Source organism: Triplophysa dalaica, chromosome 17, assembly GCF_015846415.1.
Source record: "Triplophysa dalaica isolate WHDGS20190420 chromosome 17, ASM1584641v1, whole genome shotgun sequence".
Lineage (NCBI taxonomy): Eukaryota > Metazoa > Chordata > Actinopteri > Cypriniformes > Nemacheilidae > Triplophysa > Triplophysa dalaica.
Genome location: NC_079558.1, coordinates 3,441,438 through 3,464,625, shown reverse-complemented (window position 1 = coordinate 3,464,625; position 23,188 = coordinate 3,441,438). Strand labels below are relative to the sequence as shown.

Genomic DNA, 23,188 nt, shown 5'->3' with positions numbered 1-23,188 from the left:
ATTATGCATGTTGGATGAAATCAGAATCAACTCTATTGGCACTTTATTTTTATTAACTTTTGAACACTTTGAAAGACCTTGATCATGGTTTCTGATTTCTTCAGACTTCTTTATTCGTGTTGTCACAGCTACAGTAGTAGAACCCAACCAGGTTTCCAGGGAGATGAATCAATGGTTGCGTGACAGTAACCGGGCAGAATAACCCAAGGCTAAGCATCTAATCAATGTTAGACATGTTATAATGAATAAGTTCTCGAAAGAAAAGTATATTTATTAATATGTCCCAATTATTATAAGCAGATGAGACAAGTGCTCTGATCACGTTTTTTGTCCCAAGTGAAAACTAGCTTGACCTATTATGGGGATTAAAGAAAGTTCTAAATAAAGATCTTTGTTGCTAAGTAACGGGTACATAGGGGATATATGAACACGCCTGATTTAGATGGGAATCTAAAATCTGCAATTGTGATAGAAAATTAGGTTTAGGTCAGGAACTTTGTGTTCAAAAGATAAAGAAGCAGTAACAACAATAAATACTTTAATAGGTTGTAAACTTCAAATATTGTTCAGTAAATGTACACTTGAAAATATCAACAATAGGTACAATAGGTTATACCCTGTGAGTTACATAGCATAGCAAAAACTTTGGGGGAAAATGGCAAAAAAGTGCAAAAGGTTCTGTGAGATTACAGGGAAGGCAGTGTATATTCACAAACAATAAAAGCCATACTAATATCTAAACATTTATGAGTCACAGTTTATGAACAGAACTAGTAGACATACTACACTTAGTCAATAAGAAATTTAAACGTATCCTACTAACTTTCCTAAAACATGTTCCTGGTTGTTTTACAAATGACTCATCAGTGCATGTTGCTCCAAAGAACAAAATGTTTATCTTCATAATTCTTCTATCTCCATAATAATCTATATATTTCTTGTTGAATTTCATGTTGCTAACAGCATTTCCTGTTGATTTCAATGAAGTTTTATAATTTAACCCCAATGCTTTTTTGACAGGCACCGACTAGGTATATAGAACGATAAACGGAGATCGATACAATCACAAATGTGTGGAAAAATGAATTCCTAAACTACAGAAATGAAAAATAACAGAAAAGTATTAAACTGAGTGGACTGTAATGAGTCAGTATGACAGCAGCTGTGTTAGCGTCAACGCTCACTGGCCAACCACAGCAGATTATGTGTCTCTTTCTAAACTCAGCTGTGTTAAGCCATCGCAGCCCTCTCGATCTCGCCAGGCACTGCTTTTCCTGTCAGTGCTGATAAATAGACCAGCATGAGCTCGAAAACCCACCGGGGAGAGACATGTGCTGACTCAACATTTGGGCATCATCCTTGCTTAACACTGTTTAACCAGTGCCAATCACAACACACACTACAGAATTCAAACATGCAACCATATACATAAAAATACATATATGAGTGCTGTTTTAAAGTCAGGCAAATTGTCATGCATTTTATTGCAGGAAAAGAACTAAAGCTGTTGTGATTGAAATGTTGTGATTGCATCAAAACTCCCTCTTATGCAAGTAATGGAATGATTCTTGCATTTTAGATGGCACTTTTCTTTGTTGGCATCTTTTTAATTAAAAAATCTATGTATTCAAAGTCAAGCTGCATTAAGACATTATTAGAAAGAAGAAGCACAAGTAATTCTTCAACTCCGATATCCAGTTGACACATCGCTGGAAAGAAACACGAGGCATCTTGAAAAGGGCACATATTTATGCAGCACAAAATGACCATCTGTTTGTAGATGTCAATGAAACTTGTGCTGAATCTTAATAAATCTTAATGCATGTATGAGTTAAACAGTGTTTTACATACTTGTGGCATTTCAGTGGTTCTCAACCAGTTTTGCCGTAAGAACAAGATCAAATATTGCACATGAAATGGTGACCCAACATCATTTATTGAAGAAAACGTGAAAATTGGTTATTTTAACAGTTAAATGGTTTTTATAGGTTAATGTTCTTAATAGAAAATTTATAATAATTTGTAAGTATTTTATATCCATTTTGGCATCTGCCAAATACAGTATGTGAAAAATAGAAATCTCCCATCTATGCTGGGCTCCTATTGGTTTATTTAGTCCAAATTATGCAATTCCCAAACTTTTTTATCAATAAAATGTTAGTTTTCAAATGAAATAAATTATTAGGGGCAGTTTTCCGAACAGGGATTATACTATTACTAGACTTAAATACATTTTTTCAGCGGTCCAGCATCGGTGCCATAGTGGTTTCTCAAAATGTACATAATATTTTTTGTAAAACATATTTGTAAAAAACAACTTCATTGTCCTAATTTAACTTGGACCTAGTCCTGGTTTAAAATAATCCCTGTCTGGGAAACCACCGCATTATGTTTGTATAATTATATTTCAGTCTACAAAAATACATTTAGCATACAAGTGATCCTAAAATTTTGATTTGTGTATATATATATATATATATATATATATATATACACTCACCTAAAGGATTATTAAGAACACCTGTTCAATTTCTTATTAATGCAATTATGGTGGTGGGGTAATGGTGTGGGGAATGTTTTCTTGGCACACTTTAGGCCCCTTTGTGCCAATTGGGCATCGTTTAAATGCCACGGCCTACCTGAGCATTCACCATGTCCATACCTTTATGACCACCATGTTCCCATCCTCTGATGGCTACTTCCAGCAGGATAATGCACCATGTCACAAAGCTCGAGTCATTTCAAATTGGTTTCTTGAACATGACAAAGAGTTCACTGTACTAAAATGGCCCCCACAGTCACCAGATCTCAACCCAATAGAGCATCTTTGGGATGTGTTTGAACGGGAGCTTCGTGCATCCCACAAATCTCCATCAACTGCAAGATGCTATCCTATCAATATGGGCCAACATTTCTAAAGAATGCTTTCAGCTCCTTGTTGAATCAACGCCACGTAGAATTAAGGCAGTTCTGAAGTCGAAAGGGTGTCAAACACAGTATTAGTATCTTGTTCCTAATAATCCTTTAGGTGAGTGTTTATATAAACAGATACACAGTGGAAAAAGAGAGAGTATAGGATTACTTGAATGCAGTTATAAAACTGAGGTGCGTGTCATTCATGGCCCACCAGTTGAGAACCACGTTATTCTTTCCATGAACTTTGATATCAAAATGATTGTTATTTACATTAGGTGCAATTATGCAAAATAATCTCTGTAAACGTATCTTGAATTGAGCAATACAACCTTGATTTTATACAAATAAGCTCTGCATTGTCTACACAATCTTTGGGCAGTCGTTGACTCTTCAAAATATCTTTAAAACGAAAGACACCAACCATTAAATTATTCTGCCGTGTCTTCAAACTTTGCACAGCTTGCATTTTTAATAGTCCCCAGTCAATAGCTACGAATGAAGTCTAGTCTGTACCTCGCTCTGTGTCAGTCTGTAGGCCAGAAATGCATTTGTCTTTGATGAATAATATTATAAACAGGAGACGATTCCAAATCTGACTGTTCTCAGTAAGCTTTAGATGCTCGCAGGGATACAACGAAGAACCTCCCAAAACACAAACCTCACTGTGTAGGAATGGTGATTCTTTAAACGAAGTTAAACTTCCCACCACAAGGGGGCGATACAGTTATGTCGTGAGATGGGTCTACACTGAGCTCTCATCTGGTTGGATGTCCTGTGTATGCTTCCTTTTTTCGAGGATCTTGTTGAGCTCCTCTGTGAATGAGTGGTACAGCGGTGACGTCATCCCCGAGTCAGTCTGAGTCAGGAGCATGTAGCTGTTCCCGTTTATTTTTCTCAGCATGCTGGGCAGCGTGGCCGACAGTCCGTTGGCATACTCTGTGGACGGCAGGGGTGGAGGCATCGGGAGAGGTGGCGCGGGCGGAGGATCTTTACACGGCGAAGACTGGACGTCTGCCGAAATGATCTGTAGAAACTCCCCATCTTGTGACGCGGCTCTACTCCGCCCCTCTATTCTCCCATTGCAATGACTAGAAATTGTCTTGAGCTCGAAGTGCGAGCTCCTTTTTCTTTCGGTTGCCATGGTAACAGAAAACTCCTGGCGGGAGTACTTTCTGACATTTGGAACGCTCCTGGCGCAGAAGCTGACATATAGCAGGACCACTGTCAGAACTAGACAAAGCCCACCGAGAACAGCCACCAGAGAGATGTACATAGCTTCCATGTGCCTGAAGGTCTGAAATTCTGGTCCGGAGGGGAGTGGGGCAGGTGGGGGGGATAGGAGCTGCTCAACGGGACCGCCGGAAGGACTCGGAGTCGGTGCAGTTGCAGTGGTGAAGAAACTTTCGGGAAGAGCCGTTGGGTTGGGAGATGAATGTGATAAAGGGGGTGACACGGGTTGGACTCTCACCACGTAGCTGCGAACAGGAACCCAGACTTTGTTTTCTACTGCGTAGCAGCGGTAGTGTCCGCTATGCTGAATCTGGGCACCGATGATGAGGAGGCCGTCGTTACCAGTGCGGAAGCCAAAATTCACAGCATATCCTTGTAGCTGCTGACCGTTCAGTGTCCAATGAGGAGAGGCCAGGTTGGAATGAATCTCACACTGCAAGAGAACATCATCTCCTGCCATAACCACACGTGTGCGGTGTGAGACGAAACCTGGTGAGATAAGAAACACATCAGCGATTGGCTCTCAAAGGGACTCTTAAGTCTACAATCAAAATGATATATTCATTTATTCACCCTCGTGTCATTCCAAACCTGTATGACTTGCTATCTTCTACAGAACCCAAAAGAAGGTATTTTGAGAAATGTTGGAATCCAAACATCATTGTCTCAGAATATCTTCTTTTGTATTCCACAGAAGAAAGTGTCATATACAGGTCTGAATGACATGAGGTTGAATGAATGAATAAATGCCAGACTTTTTACTTTTCACATATTCACATGGAAACATACCATCGCTTGTCATATTTGTACAGCCTCTGCTTCCCATCTGTACGTCCTGGATAAGGCTGGACCTACAAAATGCAAATATCACAGTTAATATTAAAGAGTTAAACCAAGAATGCAGAACACAATGTTCTGTAAATGAGAAACAAAATTAAGTTTTACTATGTACCAAATGGGAGAACAATGAATCTGGTGAGCAAATAAAACCGATGTGAGGTCATTTATAACAAACTGCAACATTACATGGTTGGCCTTAAGTTGTTAAGGTTTCCCCCTTAGTGTGTAAAATGATTTATAGTAAAAACCATATACTAAATAATACAGCAGATAAATGACATGTGACAACTCAAGTGGGGTCATTAAAATAGCCATATCTTTCTTACTTTATCCACCTTTTAACAATGGCGACAGGTTGAATTGTGACAAAGTTTTAATCTAGACCCTGATAACACAACTATGTTCACCCAAATCAAAATGTCTTTTATAAAACAAATGTCTGCGTTTACCTGTTAGGGTAGGATGATATCTCAACACATAGTTTTCCATCCCAAGCACAGAGTGGGTCTCGTGCAAACAAGCAGTCATAACAGGAAGTGTACCGCTCGCAGGATGACAGCGGTACCTGCACCACTCCAGAATTGCCGCTTACGTAGATGCTTTCCTAATGAACACAAGCGGACATATTTATGATGTCCATGTGCGATTTTACTGCATGTTAAAAAATTTAGATTAATACTGTTTTAATGGTGCATTATTGGCCACCTGTTTTTGTGATATAACCAGGTTGTTGATTGGTTGTTTCTCCCCGAACAGCTGCATCTCCTCAATAATGTGCATACGGCCTCTGATATTTACAGCCCTGTGTAACCAGCCATCATCTAGAGATAAACACACATTTTTATACATGACATTAAAATAAACGGTATTATTTAGAGTGATTTTTTTCTTTCTTTCATTACATACAAAGAAACGCAAATATAAAAAACATTAATGAATCAATGCTTAATAAAGCAATACCTGTTCCAATGAAGAGCATGTCATAGACGCGTCCATCCAAACCAGTCACCTGATGTGCGGTCATTTTGGTGTAATCCAAACTCCTCTGGAACAGAAGGGGTCGTCCTCCAACCGGCTGGATTTGAATGGCCATTAAAGGGTATCTTCGAGCAAAATTCAATACGTTGTCAGGAAGATCCCTTGAGGAATTTATGAGCAGAGCTCGATGCTGGTCGGTTATACACTGAAGACAAAGAAAAGAGCGGTTATATAGCTGTATTAATAAGAGTTCAAATATAATAGATGCAAAGAATATTATATGGTTTCTATATACAGTATATATCATATCTTTTGTCGAAGAACACACAGATTATGCGTGTCGCAGAGATTATTGGCCGATTTTGACGCAGAGGGATTCTGAGAGACTCACCGAACCAGGTCTTGGATCTGGAACTTTCCCAGTGTATTCTCTCCATTTAGAGTCCTGTAGCTCCATGTAAGGTCCGTCAAAAGCTGTCTGGACATCTCTGAGGGAATACTGACACACTGCAGACATTTTAACATTTCTCCTGACAGTGAAAATAAGAGAAAGAATGAGAAGTTACAGGAATGATTCTGCAATGTGGAATATCACAGTAACATTTCAACCGCAAACAAATGAAGAGTTGGGGTCCAACATGAGATAACTCGGTTGAAAATAATAATAAAATATCATGTTTTTTATAATGTTATCATATTTTAATTGAGTTTTATTGTGTAAGTTAGCTTTATGTTTCAAGTTATTATTGCTAAAATCAAAACAAACCAACTGCAGTTTGATTGATTTTAATTGTAATGCACAATTCAAAAACATGGTATGAGTTATCTCATTTTGGAACCAAACTCTTCAAATATTTACATTAAACAATGCAATAATAGTTTAAGTACAAGGTGTAAGGTAAGGGTTAAAGCAAAAATGTGAAGTTCATATCTTTATTAAAGCTGGCATTCACTTTAATTTTGTACATTTTTTCAATGATTTACAACAGTTGTACATTTAAAGTGTAAATCCTCGACATATCAGTGATGTGTGTGAAATTACAGATTTAATGTCATCACAGGACACAAAAGAACCACAATGTTAAAAATCATGAAACGAACTGAAAACAACATAATTTTTTTAAACAATTGCCCCAGACTTTGTATCATAATAAGTCTATAAGTCTACAAACAATTCTCTGAGCGTGTAAAACACATCATAGCAGTTTTATGATGCTATTCTTTTCACCCGTGGGATACAGGAGGATTAGTCTCAAAATGAAACACGGATGTTATGACTCCCTTCAGATTGATGGAATAGAGCCATTAAGTCTTTTTGGTTAGACGGGGCAATCTGGGGCTGTTTTTCCTGAAACATCCAATACTAATTCCAATTTTATTTATTTAGCGACCAATGTGAATTAAATTTTGAATCCATTTAGACCAATAAACTTGTCACACCTTAACTTACAGTAGGATTTAAGATAGGAAGTTTGTAATAGTTCCCCCGGCCCCAAACTTAGTCTGTTTACATTTAAAGGACAACTTAATGCAGCATGACTCTGCATACACCTCTTCTCTTATTCACCCCCACTCGCTTCTTTAGATTCTGCCAGCACAAATACTGGCCCAGTGCCCAGTGTTATATCGTGTGTGTCAGGAACATAAACACATGGGAATAATTAGAGATGCTCCCTGTAAAATCCTTTAGCCAATCTTCTTCTGAAAATGAAGATAACACGCAGTCACATGCTAGAAGATTAATGTCACTTTTGCTCACATCCCGTTTAATGAGACTGTTGGAACATCTCTACTCTCTGATACCTGGCCAAACACAACCTTGATGTGATAGGATACAAAATGTATTACCTGCATACCACAAACTTTGCTGAGGTCTAAATACTCAGTGACAATCACATTTTAATAAAAGCATCAGCTAGATGCATTAACCAAATATCAAGTTCATTTTCTCACCATTCAAGTCCGAAAATGCCATAAAAGATGGTGTCCTGTACATCGGCCCCCTTGATGACATGAAGGCTGCGTAGGACGTTTAGCTGAAGCTCATATTCAGGAATGGAACACACCAGCCTGGCCTTCAAAAAGGACGTCCATTTCCTCTGTAGAGTCCTTTGACCTCCAATATCACTCTGAGAATGGGAAATGAGAGTTGGATTAAACCGTTATAGCACACAACAAAACACATATAAAGTCACAGTTTTTTCAGGGTGGTAGAAACAAAACAATATGTTGTAAATAGTCTGCAGTTCTTTGAAAGCTCTTTCTCTTATGGGGCAAGCAAGCAAAAACATTGACAGATTATAAAATTGACATTATCCTAGTTTATATACTGATTAAATCTGTTTTAAAACTACACACAAAATTGAAAATAATTCAGCACTAGTATTTGATTGACACTTCAATATTGTAGTTCAACATTCTGCCTTAGTGATAGATCCAGTGCTCGAATTGAAGGGGGGCTGGGGGGATCCGGGAACCCCCATAAGGCCTTAGGGACCCCCTTTAAGAAGTAAAAAATGGACTTTGAGGAGTCTCTCTGATATTTGTATTTGGGTAAAAATTATAATGACAAATGTGATTAAATTCATGCAATGGATGTGGTAAATTTTGTAAATTAATTATTTACAATAATTTATATTAAGTTTGTTTATGGGCCAGTTGTCATGTCTCTTTAAATATGAAACGCCCGCCCCACGTCTAAAGACCGCTAAGAGCAGGACAGTGAAAGAAGCCTGTTCTTCTATGTAAGCCTGTTTTTAATATAATAGTATATAGTTATAATTATTATAATCAAATATGTTGTGTATTTTGTGTTAATTGTATATTGTGAGACTAACCCCCACCAAAAGAAGTCTTATGAGGCGGACCCCCATAAGACTTGGTTCAATTCGAGATAGATCACCACTAAAATTAAAATTCTGTCATTTTTTACTCCCCATTCTGTCATTTTTAAACTGTATGACTTTCTTTTTCTTGCAGAAAACATAAAAGATACGTTGAAGAATGGGAGTAATCGAATCGAACGATGGCGCTGGTTTTGTGTTCATACAATAGAAGTGAATGAGTACCGCTGCTGTTTGGTTACCAACATTCTTTAAAATATCTTCTTTTGTGTTCAGTAGAATCAAGAAACGTATTAAGTTTGAAATGACGTGAAGGTGAATAAATGATGACAGAATTTTCATTATGGTTTCTTCTATCACTTTACAATAGCCACTCAATTATTTTAACAGCGATTCATTGACCAAAAAATATTAAACTTACAATGTGACATATTCAAATTGAAACAAGATTCAAATAGAAATTGCAATGATATTGTTGTTGTGAATTTATTATCATGAGAAAATGATGTACTGAAAATTTGACATGGTGACTATACAGTACAGGGTTATGGAGTTTTATCAGATTTCTGATAATGTTGGAATAATGAAAAAAATCACAATCTGGAGTATTTCTACCAGATTCATCACTGCGGCCTGCCTCACCCCAGGGCTTTTGCATAATTCACATCTACCCCTGAGAGCGTTTCAATGCCAAATGCACCAAGTGCTGGCAGGTTAATGTCCCCTGAATTAAACATTCTGCTTAAATTGACACAGTCGTGGGCTTAAAAATTGTCCTAAATGTACTTCTGCTCGGATTTCATTAGCATATACTGTAGTAGTAATTTAAAGCCTTGCAGGCTAAAGGTGGTGTCAGTTTAAATTCATTCAGGCCAGCTCTTAAATGACTCGCATGAAAGAGAAAAGGCTAGAGATCTTGTTGTACACCTTCTCCATGAGAAATCTGATCTCGGTATCAGATTATAGTGGCATTGCCAAAGTCACTAAAACAGAAATGCAGCCATACATTCTTCTTTTTTATTCTATCAGGCTTTTGTGCAAAATATATGCGTTTGTTTCTGCACGAGCGCATGTGTGCGTTTGGCCGTATTGATGTGTGGTGTGATGTGGCCTACTTTGAACTGGAGATGCTCTCTCTCCTAACTCAGTAAGTCAACCAGTAAGGGACCTGACCTGCTTCCCAGAGCCGTGAAGATTTCTGCAGTGAGTGTGAATGCAGGCGTAATGAAAATATAACAGTGGGGGAAAATGTGGAGTTGTCCATTCCAGCACAATGAAGATGGTAAATGAGATGAGAATAATGCAGAAGGGACAAAGTGTGGGAGAAAGATTGAGGAGTTTGGCCAGTCAGGTTTCATCTGCCCGGCAACAGTGGAAAACCACAGAACCTCCAGGAACGTATTGAGATAAGAGCAGTCACGGGATCTGATTGTGAAGATTTATGCAAGTTTGATTGATTGAAATTGTATTTATGTGTGAAATCGTCGTTTTAATGTAGAGCTGAATAAGTTTGATCGTAAAGACATTTTTTATCAAACAGATAAGCCTTTGCTTCATGATAGTATTTAAAGGGACAGTTCTCTTAAAAATGAAAATTCTTTCAATATTTACTCACATTGATGTCATTTCAAATTTATGCAAGATTAATGCAAGTTTGATAATTGAAATTGTATTTATGTGTGAAATCGTCGTTTTAATGTAGAACTGAATAAGTTTGATCATAAAGACATTTTTTATCAAACAGATAAGTCTTTGCTTCATGATAGTATTTAAAGGGACAGTTGACTCAAAAATGAAAATTCTTTCAATATTTACTCACATTGATGTCATTTCAAATTTATGCAAGATTAATGCAAGTTTGAAATTGTATTTATGTGTGAAATCGTCGTTTTAATGTTGAACTGAATAAGTTTGATCATAAAGACATTTTTTATCAAATAGATAAGCTTTTTCTTTAAGATAGTCCTTAAAGGGACAGTTCACTCATAAATCAAAATTCTTTCAGCATTTACTCACATTCATGCCATTTTAAATTTGTATACCTAACTTTTTTATGCAGAATGTAAAAAAGATATAAAAGAAAGCTGGTAACCAAAGAACATTGTACCCCATTGACTTCCCTTGAACGGTCACAAAACCACTGAGACGTTTCTCAAAATATCTTCTTTTTTTTATTCCACATAAGAAATAGTCAAATGCAGGTTTTGAGGGTCAATAAATTATGAGAGAATTGTAATTTTGTATGATCGATCCCTTTAAGACAGTACACACATACAGTGTTGTCCTATGCATGTCATAAGAATAATTTCCCAATATAATTTACTCTTTACTGAATGTGGCACAATAACATTGGCTCATATGACCACCTGACCGTTTCTCACCTTACAAACACGGGCCACCCGGGCCACTCTGGTCTGGCTGGAGTAAGCAGTTGGTTCCACGTTCCTCTCAGTAAAGAAGAAATAGAGTTTGTCATCATCCCCGATAGAGCTGTTGACGCTCTCTCTCAAAAACGCTGAGCCAACAAAATCCGCCTCTGCGGGAGAGAACATCAGCGTTAGCTGCTGCCGGCACCACAATGAACCAATTATGTCCTGTACAGATATTATTGTGCGTGAGAGATATCTCAGAGTACAGTGTTTATTGATTCAAACACTGTTAGTCTTAAGTGATCTTTTGTTCATTTCTTTTTTCATTGAAACGAAAAGCTGCAATTTGCTACCTTCATCAACATGCAAAGCAGCGAACTTTACAGCATGTTCTACACATATCAAAAAAGAAAAGAAAAAATATAAAATCAAATCTCAGAAATGTCAAAATCAATTTTTGTCTCTCAATTTGATTTGAACTTTTGTAAACAAACTGTACAAACCCAGCAGCAATCTTGATGGGGAATCATCTGTTCTTAAGTTGGGAAAAGGAAAGTTGCGTCTGATATCAGCGATGCTACGAAACTCATACTGGGAGGCAGAATACATCTCACCGTCTGTGAAGGAAGTTATATTTCAGTATAGATCACCTATAAGAACACACATATGATGTGACATTACAAAACAAGATTAAGAATCAACATCCTTTTACCAATTATAAATCCAGTGTAGCCTTTTGTAGGATCATAAGGACATTTCTCTTTTCCCTCCTCAAAACGTACAAATGCGAATTGTGCCACGTCCTGTCAAAGAGGGGAAGATAAAGCGACATGCTTAAACATCTTACAATAATTTGTGTCCTTCATACACAGTTACATTTGTTCGTATTTTGATAGACAGGCACTGAGAGAGTTTAATGTCTTACTATATATGCGCAGCGAGGTCTGAAGGCGTGAGTTCCACATGTGTACAGGTGAGTGTCATTGTATCGGTCCAGGAAACGCACATGATTGTAACATTCGGTCTGTAGTGCAAACAACAAGAAAACATTCTTTATAAATAAAACTAAAATAGAAACATCTATTTTTTAATGGAGTTCCGAGCACTATAGGCAGAGGTGGACGTCTTTGTATTGCACAACTTTTTATTGTATTTTTCTATAGCCACTAAACCGAAATACAACTATATACAATGTTCTCTTCTACTTTCATGATGCTTTTGTACCGTATAAAAGTATTTTGAGTGTGTTTGGGCTTGTGGATCTATGGTGATGCCTACTTTAAACTCTCTCTCCTGTGATACTTGTAAAATACTTTTAAGCATAAATTGACACATTTCTGAAGTACATTTATGATGCATTTGTGTATTAATATTTGTAAATATGGTGCTTCAGATGTATTCCATGCTGATGGTTAGCTGCTAAACATATCTGCGCTCCAGAAGTACCAGAAGCCTTATGTATAAGCGTTATTTTTCTAGAAACTCCCATATGAGCATTGTGCATATACAATTGTGCTTACACAAACTTCCACAGACATACTGTATGGAATTTATAAAGAAATATATAAATAAAACAAAAATAAACTTAGCATAAATGTGCACACCATACAGACACTGACTATGAATTCACACAGGATTAGTTTGACAGATACTTTATTCATAAAGACCTACAAAAACTGTTACATCGGTTCCCACACCCACCTGTAGATCTACAATAACAATGGAATTTAGGACAGGATATTGTACACATAAAGAATAGCGATACCTGATTGTTCCTCCCTTTGCTCAGACACTGTCTCTTCTGTTCAGCAGACGCCGCCCATTCCAACTGTTGCAGGAAATGGACAAACAATACAGGTATTATCACCAATGTGACAAATTAAAACTTATTGTAGGCAAGTTTGGAAACCATAACTCACAGAAAGTGTGCTATTGCGTGAAATATTAGTGGCGTCCATTTTATAAATGGCTTCTGTGGCCCCAACATACAGAAATCCCAAGCCATCCTCCAGCAGCATAGAACTGTAGTTCACCACAGCCCCGTGAAAACGATTACATCCCAGCAGCCCTACAGGAAGTGAGAGAGACCCAGTTAGAAAAACAGGGACACATCGTGTCAACGACAGAGACAAGCTCATACATGCGGCTCTCTTTTGTCTCATAAATCTGTTTACTGTGATAAATAAACGGACAGCTGAATCATCAAAACCTGCACAAACTAAACACTTCATGAAATTCGGTGCGTGAATGCGTTACAAAAAAATGACCGCTTTTCAGATGAATGAAATAATGTGCATGAGACGAAATGGAATGATATGGGTTAAAAAATTAAGTCTGTTATCGTTTATTCACCCTCTCATTCAAGACCTGATTATGACGCTTTCTTCTATTCTCTATTTTTTACAGATATTTCGAGAAATGTTTTGGTGGTGTCCTTACAATGGAAGTCAATGGGGGCCATGTTGTTTGGTTACCAACGTTCTTCAGAATATATTTTGTATTCTGCAGAAGAAAGAAAGTCATAAAAGTTTGACATGAGGGTGAGTAAATAATACAAATTTGACTTTTTGGTGGTATATCCCCTAAACGTGATCTAAAGCACAACAACACAAAATGTTTGAAAGGTGTCACTCCATATCTAAAATATTTATGCCATATGATAAATTATTTGGGTGGTCTGCTTCTTCAAAATGAATGACATATTCCGAGTAGTGAAGGTTTATGTTATCCCCTACATTTCACTGCATAAATGCTACGATTTTCTGCTTCATGTGGAGAGATGGGTGTACTGTACTGATGAGACATGGCAGTATTAGGCCACACATCAACCATCATCAACCATGGTACCCCTCAACACCCCTCCCCCTAACACTGTGGTAAAGCACTGTGTCAGCATCCTTCACCAAATCTAGTATATTAACTCAAATTACATGACTTTTAAAACCAAATGCACTGGAACAAAATCAAAAGTGGCATCTCCGATATCCAAACCCAACAGTCACATATGGCGATGTGACGTTAAACTGTCAATCAAAAGAGTTCGGAACAAACCTCAGGGTTGCAGTGTGCATGAGAGAGCCAAGGGACGATGTAAATATTACTCATAACAGGAAGGAAAGATAAAGTTATGCAAACACCAAATTGAGACCTCGGGCGAAGTGACGCCATCCAGTGTTTGTAGCAAATCCTTGTGTCTCGTTGTGTAGATTGAAGAAGATAAGTTACTCCAACACACAGTGATGAGTGTAGAGATGACGGTAAGCTGAGTGAGGACACAAAAGCCATTCAGCCCAAGGCACACACACAATGTGTCCTTGGTCCATGTATCCACACAAACACACGCACAAAGACACAGCCGCATCACTGTTGCGCTTAACACAAACAACAAAAATGATATGCAAAAACAGAAATTCACTATAAATGCAACTATATAAATCTCCCGAATTTAGCTGTTTAAAGGTCATCTGATCATCTATGATATAGGAAGTCATTGATGGAGTGTTTGGGTTCGAAACAAGCCTCTGGATTAGGTCTATAAAAACAGACCCTGTTCTGCACACCGAACTAACAGATCAATGGTCCACGTCAACACAGAGCCCAAGGTCTCCTGGCATGTTACGTGAGCGTGTGAGCTGTTTATTTGATATTCTCTGGAACCAAGTTTAAACCACACAACTACCTGTGACCTTCAGAACAGCTCAGTATTATGCAAATTGTCTGTATTAACATTTTAAATAAGATTATATTCTTCTAATTTGTGTGTGTGTGGGTGGCTCTGTGAGTTTATCAAGGACACCCCATGGGGTGTATGTAAAATGTAATTTCTGGCTCGAACCACAAAGTGATGCTGTATCTAGTGTCTAGTGTGTGTGAGCATGACTTGACTGTTGACTCACTCCAACCCTGGTCCAAACTCGAGCGTCCAATCAGAGTTGTATTTCCTAGGGGGCAAACGCTGACTAAATAAATACTGACACTGGGTGAGAGCAGTCATCTGCAGACGTGATCAACATTACACAACCACGGTCACAAACCCATTTTTACCCCAGTAACACTGCATTTATAATGTATCCGATATCCAACAGATACTATTAAAGGGATAGTTCGCAATAAAAATGTCAAACCTGTTTGACTTTGTTCTGCAGAACACAAAAGAAGATATTTTAAAGAATGTTGGTAACAACATTGGACCCCATTGACTTCATTGACTTCCATTGTATGGACCCAATGGAGACATTTAAAAAAATAATGTTCCACAATAGAAATGGTCATATACATGTTTTGAAAGACACAAGGGTGAATAAGTGACAAAAGACGTTTAATTTGTGTATCAAACTATTTATATTAGCAACTCTCACAAAATACATAAAAGTGTTCCTCAAGCTCAGATAATAGATCATGGTGCAAGCGACAATAAAATCAAAAGTTTGATTCACACCGATTGCAATATATTACAAAATCTAAACTGTAGCTTGAATGTACGAAGTTACTTTGAATTTCAGCATCTGTCAAATAAATGTGCATCTCAGCAAGGAAATGTGCCATTTGGACTTAGTCCGTCCAGTAGGCATGTGTGGGAATATTTTAAGCATGCAAATATTTAACAAAAAACCTATAATATCAACATACTCCATCTCAGACACACTGGACCATTGTGACATTAAAATAGTTTGTAGTATAACAAAATGCATGCGACTACAAATACATTGTACAAGTATTATTGATGTTATTTCTGATTTAAAAGACAAAAGTAGATGACACAGTTCGATTCCTGTCACCAAGACAACAACAACCCCCACGCAGATAAAACCCCAGCCACCAGAGGAGTGCATTCTTCGGTGTAGGATTATGAAGCCTACACTTGGAATCCCAGAGGAGAGCTATCACTCTTAAAGAGTGTCTAAAACAACAGCAAATGTGAAAATGTCAGACATCAATTTCAAATGTCTATCCAGTGATCTTGAGCGGTTTCAATAAATACTACCTTGCTGGCTGAACGGCAAATAAAGATCTGGATATTTTTGCTGCTGTGTCCATTGCACAACACAAACTTCACATGCTGTGCTGCTGGTTATCAGATGTTCAACATCATTATCATTTTTGATCGTTCTGTGTATTACTTACAATAATTATCTCAAATGACAAATAAAGTGTTGTTTTAATGTGTATTTATTTGCAGAAAATAAAAAGTGGAGAAACGGGTAACAAACACTGAATAGATGCACTGTAGTATTTCAGACCTGAGATACTGTAAACTGTCACTTTTACGCAATACAACAGTAATATTTGTACATGTTTTTAGGAAACGTTCGCTTTTTATGTGATAACCTGCGATTACAGTCGTCATGTGTCATCATCATGCTGTCATGCTGTCAAGTCTTTCGCATTGCTGTTGGATCACTTTATGTCACTCCTGAACTTTGATTTTGTTGAATTTCAACAGACACTGGAGTGGAAAGACCACAATACATCTAGTGATGCTGATCACATGAGAAATTGTAATGATCTCTTAATTTGTTCCACAGCTGTATGATGTATTGTTAATGTCCAACTGATTTTGTGACTGCTTCATATTCACACAACCCCAGAATCTTGTACAGTAACACTGTGGGCAGGAAATATGCAAAGCAACAGTAATCCCATTACTTCAGGAGCAGTGAAATATTACCATAACCTTAAATAGGATTACATGAAGGCACATTTCTAAGCCAACAACAGCTACAAATATATGACATCTTGATATTTAATCTTTCATAACCTTATAGAAATTTCTCTCTCAATGGCTTTATCACCATTAGACATTCACTAGTCAAATGCATAGGAAAGTTTCAGCTCTGTCAATGTCACAGTTTCTTTAAAAAAAAACACCAATGCACTTTTTCCTCTTGTCTTGCCGCCCTAGACGAATTACACATGTGGACATATTTCTTTTCAGCATTACTTCAGGTCTGCTAAGCACTACAAAAACCAGACAACCGTGAACCAATGACCTCAGGATACAAAAACACGTTACACACTTAAAGGAACATTTCACCTTTAAAAGGAAATTTCTATCATGATTTACTCACCATGTTGTTATTTTAACCTGTGTGATTGTCTTCTACAAAACACAAAAGAAGATATTTTGAAAAATGTTGGTCTGTTGGTCTCCATTGACCTCCATTGACTTTTATTGTATGGACACAAAATGATATCGATCACAAAATAAGACAAAATTAGACCTTTACAGTGGCAATAAATGAGAATCACAACTACTAAGCTCTCTCTTATTTCATAAACATTTACTCATCAAAGTCAGCTTTGACACGTCAGAGGGGACCTTGCCCCCCCCCCCCGACTGAGACTGGTTTCTCCCAAGGTTTTTTCTCCATTTAATTATCATTGGAGTTTGGGTTTCTTGCCACAGGGCTTTGTTGTCTTCCTCACCAGGATACTGCTTTTATTAGATATTATTTATTATTTATTAGAATGATCTTGCTTGTTCTATTAACACCATGAGCTTTGTTTATACCTTTTCTGTGCTTTTCTGTTTTTCTTATTTTCTCCTATAATGCTTCTTTGGAACAATGCACATTTTGAAAAGCGCTATATCAATAATATAAAATCGAATTGAAGAAAACCATGCAAGTCAATGGGGACCAAGGGGTTTCTGTTGCCAACATTTTTCAGAATATCTTCTTTTGTGTTGGCACAAGAGAGAAAGCCACACAGGTTTAAATGGCAAGAGAGTGTGTAAGTAATGACAGAATTATCATTTTGAAGGTGAACTACTCCTTTAAGTCACCATTGTACAAAGTTTATAACACCCTCCATAAAAATACCCACTGCTCATTTTTAATATAATGTTTAAGTTTATTTCCTTAATACAAAACACAAGCCTTTGTTTAAAGAGATTTACCAGAACATGCCCATGCATGCATGTCTGTTCGCATCTCTCTCTCTTCCCAAGAGAGTCCAAATATAGGTCAAGGACTTGAGTCAATTAGGGCATGAAGAAAAATAAGGATTTCACAAGATGAGATTTTTTGAGCATAAATGATCTGCACAGATGAAAAAACTGAGCAATTTAAGTGTTTATTCGAGAATCAGTCAAACCGAGGGTCAAACACTACAGCTTAAGCACCTAAAAATATATGAAGGTTTCATAGCACACCAAATGAAAAATTGCTTTAAAGAGGTAAAAACGACAAAAACTGGCCTATTGTTGACAAACGGTACAGATAAAAAATTTAATAAAATTGAATAAGGAGAACAGCTCATATCATTCAATCTCGCACAAATTTGATGAGAAATGTCAGAAGCAGGACACTTAAGCCAAAAGTCTGTGTTTGTTCTCGGTTTAATCTCACTGCTGTCTAGGAGAATTTTAGGAGACATTACTGGGAGTTATTTTCGATCTCTACGTAAATGCAAAACACTAACACACACTGCCACAATTACGCACTAAAGAAAATTCTAGATAGAACCTTTCCAGCTATATAAAAACTTCAACAATAGACTTGTTTAATAAGAAAATAAAATTTTGCTACAGCAGAATATAGAAGAAGAATCTTACCATTGACGTGCACTGTTGTTCTGGGGGTGACATCCATATCGAGGTGAGTTCCGAACGGCCAGCCCCAAATGACAGATACTAGGCTCCCAAGCACCACCATGCAGATAGGATGTCTGGTGCAACACATAATCGTCAGGAGTTGAAGAACCCTGAGGTTCTGCTCAGATCTAGGCAGTACGGTTCCCTCTACTTAAGATGTTGTTGTTGTGTAATTGATGCAGATTCGCTTAAACAGGCTTCCATTCCAACAGTGCATTCACGGGCTGCTAACTCATCCTTTTCTGTCAAAGGTTTCCCACTGTATCGGCAAAGAAACATGAGTCAATGTTTTTTCCGAAGATACATATCAAGAGCAGATGGGTTGAACACACATCATATGCAAATGAACTCATCTTTTTTTAGTGTAGTGCATCTTTTATGTCTCAAATGTTGTCATAAAACAACATACGTTTTAAAGATTTGAAATATCCTACTATTGTATGTCTGTCTGAATGCAATACAATTCACTTTGAATGAAAATCCCACATGCACAATGTAAATAGGGAGGAATACCTTTAAATACGCATCAAATATGCAAGATAAAAAAAATTCTGAAAGCCTAATAAGTTATATAACAATCTAGTTTCTCTCTGAGAAACTGTACAAAGCTATACTTAAGGACCAGTTCACATTGAAAATGAAAATACTGTCATTATTTACACGCCCTCTTGTCCTTTCAAACCGGTATGACTTTCTTTTTTCTGCACAACACAAAAGAAGATATTTTGAAAAAAGTTGGTAACAGAAAACCGTTGGTGCCCATTGACTTGCATTGGTTCCGTATCCATTCGATAGAAGTCAATGGGGACCAACATTTTTCGAAATATCTTATTTTGTGTTCTGCAGAAGAAAGAAACAGGGTGAGTAAATGACGATAGAATTTTCATTTTGAAGGTGAACTCTTTCTTTAAACTGATCTAAAGTGCAGGGCAGAATATTGTTTTAGTTCCTGTATTTGCATATTATTACTGTAGCTGTTCAGTAAGTGCATTTCTTATTATTCTCACATCTACTGTAAACATATCAGTGTTAACACTCGCCTATCACAATGAGTGCCTTTCTTAGGGTGGCACGAACAAACAACATGTCACCTTGACAGTATCGCATACACGTGCTGGAAAAGTAAATATGCCTGGTTGTTGCATTAAAAACAGAAACATAAGATTCAGAATTTAAGGACATTTAAGGTCAAGTGTGCTACTTTTTATACATCTTCAAGTAAGCCATTGGTTAAATTTTGTAATTTTTGGGGTTTTGGTTCATAAGGAAAGGAAAAGTTGTTCTAGAAGCAAAGAAAGTACATTTAAAAATGTTTAATAGGGCTTCAGATCTGGGATTTTGGCAGGCCGTTCTTCAACAACACAACATTTTTTTTATGGGCCTCGCTTAATGCACACAATGAATTGTCATATTGGAGCAGAAAAGGCAACAAAGTTGAAGGCACAGAATTCTCTAGAATAGTTTGGTGTGCCATTAAGATTTATTGTCACTTACTGAATTTACAAATTAAATGGTATCGACAAACATTTAACAGTATACTGTATAGAAGCAGCACAAAAATGTGCTTTAGATGATGTTTATCATGCTCAAGCATCTAAATTTAAACAGCAGTGTCATATTTATGGCTCCTCGCCTCATCTTCTGAACCATTCTGAGCTCATTCATGTTCATTGGAATGTAAAGAAGAACAAAGTTTTGATATAGCCATCTGTCAGGCAAAACAGAATAAATTCTATACTTTCAGCCTGCCATTTTCACAGATGGCAAAGAAATACCTCTGATCACCCAAATGTAGATTTCATGGCCTGCCGCGTTAATTCTCCATCTGCACTTAATCTAGTTTAGCTTCACTGAAAGAGTTGTGAGTAATGAAGAGATCAAGTATGATCTCGCACAAACACCCATTATTACCACCCAAAAATCATTTGATTCGGTTTTATGTATAACTTCTTTGTTATTTATAACAAAATCTAGCTATGCATGCATGTCATCACGGAATCATTAAAATGCGTAACCATTACTCTTCTGCTTGCAGAATTTTATGAAGATGGGAAATGCAATGTTTCCTCCATACAAGACATATTGTGAATATACAATGGATAATGTTGCTCTGTTACATTGCCCACCATTGAAAAAGCACAAAAGACTGTTATTTGTTTTTCTTTAGCATTACAATTAATTATATGGTCTATAGTGCATTTTATGTGTTACTATATAAGGCACGTTCTAGGTGCATAAAGATTGGTCATATTTCAAGCTAATTGGTTATGGTACTTTTTTTAACTCATATGTTTCTTGTAAGGGTGACTTATTTACATACATTAAGCCGAACAAAACTAACAAACAAAACCTTGATCATTGACCAAATTATGCATCATCCACCAGATTAAAGACTGGTTAGATTAAAAGACACTAAAGACACGGTTTCTTTGATGCTGGAAACAGGCACATTATCTGCTTTACCGGAGATAATTCAATCAAATTACAATGGTACTGTCCTTTCACTGACAATGTATACAGCTTGGATGACAGAAAAAAATGCAGGGCACCGGTGCTTAGAGGAGGTTTTGTACCAACGTCCATCAACTGACACTTCTGTAATAACTAAAAACAATAACGAATTGCCAAGTCAATTAAAACACATATACTGCACATATAGATAAATACAACATCAACAATACCGTCGAAATGAAAGTCTGCCAGCACTTCTACGATCAAACTTACATCTATACAGACTTTAACACCCTATATGATGTACCATTACATTGTCCAGTAACATCGGATGGCACACCACTGCGGTATTTTTAAAGGACACTTATGTCGCCAAATCCCAGTCACCTTCACCTGCGTGCTGAGATCCCAGATTACATTAAAACATATGATGCTCGTAGATCAATAATAATGATGGTGAATCATATTAACAAAAAAGCAGGCAAACTATCAGACTTTTCAGTTACATTACCTCACTGTTTGAGCAATAAGTCAGCCAGTCTGTTTTCATGGAAGTCACCGATGTGCTGCTTGTGATGCTTCTGCTCCACTGAACGCACTGTGTGTACTGCGCTGCAACCACATGCGATTCCAGAGAAAAGCGCAGGTGAAGCCAGGCCACGCCCTCTTTAGTCATATTGATGAGAAGACACGCCCCCTCCACTTAGTGTCGCATTGACAGAACAAACAGAAACAAACGTCTTTGGGTTAGTATTTTATCATTTTAACGCAGTAAGAAATATTAATTCGTGATGTTGTTCATACTTGTGTAAGCGTGCTTAATGTGCACGTTTATAACCATCTGCGGAACACAGTCTTATTTGAAAGATTCGCACCTACTTTGTATTCATGGAGGGGCGGAGGGTGAACGTGAAATTTGCGAATGATGTTGCAGTGATTCAATTGTTTATTTGTGTTGGTTGCCACCTAGAGGTCAGTATTTAAAATGCAATAACGTCACAGTTTTCATTTCGGTCACTATGAATCCAAAGTCCAAATGCGTACATGACAATGGGTCCTTTGACATCATGTTTTACAATAATTTGTCTTTAAAAAAATCAATTTTTAACTATTTATAAGTATTTTTACTATAAATTATAAGAGTGTAAGGCCTACAGGTTACAAAACTGTTACTGATTCAAATTTGCAAATAATTCTGGAAATTAATGCAAATAAAACCAAAGTTTTCAGTGAAATGTTGACTTAATAAAACATAAATGATTCTTTTAACACCTATGAATGGTTAATTCAGAAAAATTGGAAATAGAAAATACTGATTAAAGTGACATTTTATCCAAAAATTTAAATTCTGTCATCGTTTACTCTACCTCATGTCATTTCATACCTGTAAAAATGACTTTGTTATAGTAGGAAAAAATGTATGGTAGTCAAAGGTGCCCCAGAACTGTATGCGACCGTAAATTCTTAAAATATCTTACTTTGTGTTCAACAGAACAAAACTTTATATTTGTTCCTACTGGTAACGTACTGGATGATGTCACAGAGCTGAAAATTGCTAACATTCTTACAAATATCTTTGTGTTTAACAGAACAAAGAAATCTATGAAGGGTTTGAAACCAGTGCTCGAATTGTACCTGGTCCCCCTCATAAGACTTCTTTGGTGGGGGCTAGTCTCGCGATGTACAATTTATCCAAAAAAACACATCATACAAAATATATACATCATATTAAAAACAGGCTTTCATAGAAGAACAGGATTCTTTCACTGTCATGTCTTTAGACGTGGGGGGGGGGCGTTTCAATTTAAAGAGACGTGACAACTAGCCCATAAATGAACTTAATTTAAATTATTGTAAATAATTAACTCACAAAATTGACCATATCACATTTGTCATATAATTTTTACTCAAGTACAAATATCCGAGGGACCCCCAAAGTCTGTTTTTTACTTCTTATGGGGGTCCCT

The 23,188-nt window shown here is 37.0% G+C and overlaps 1 protein-coding gene across 3 annotated transcripts; it reads right to left on the bottom strand.

The window, feature by feature from the left end:
- Positions 1 to 521: 521 nt before the first annotated feature.
- sema4gb (sema domain, immunoglobulin domain (Ig), transmembrane domain (TM) and short cytoplasmic domain, (semaphorin) 4Gb) lies at positions 522 to 21,828 on the bottom strand. 3 transcript variants are annotated; one of them, XM_056770590.1, is made up of 15 exons: positions 21,733 to 21,828; positions 18,732 to 19,029; positions 13,096 to 13,244; positions 12,942 to 13,004; positions 12,102 to 12,200; positions 11,889 to 11,979; positions 11,680 to 11,793; positions 11,189 to 11,343; positions 7,918 to 8,093; positions 6,356 to 6,494; positions 5,947 to 6,169; positions 5,692 to 5,807; positions 5,436 to 5,590; positions 4,936 to 4,997; positions 522 to 4,635 (listed from the first exon to the last, which is right to left on the bottom strand). In XM_056770590.1, the coding sequence occupies exons 2-15, from the start codon at positions 18,856 to 18,858 to the stop codon at positions 3,659 to 3,661; spliced, it is 2,646 nt and encodes an 881-aa protein (XP_056626568.1). In that variant the 5' UTR covers positions 18,859 to 19,029; positions 21,733 to 21,828; the 3' UTR covers positions 522 to 3,658. The 3 variants fall into 3 exon arrangements, with proteins under 3 accessions (XP_056626568.1, XP_056626569.1, XP_056626570.1); XM_056770591.1 differs by lacking the exons at positions 18,732 to 19,029; positions 21,733 to 21,828 and adding an exon at positions 17,245 to 17,833; XM_056770592.1 differs by lacking the exons at positions 18,732 to 19,029; positions 21,733 to 21,828 and adding an exon at positions 14,325 to 14,746.
- Between the last annotated feature and the right edge of the window lie 1,360 nt (positions 21,829 to 23,188).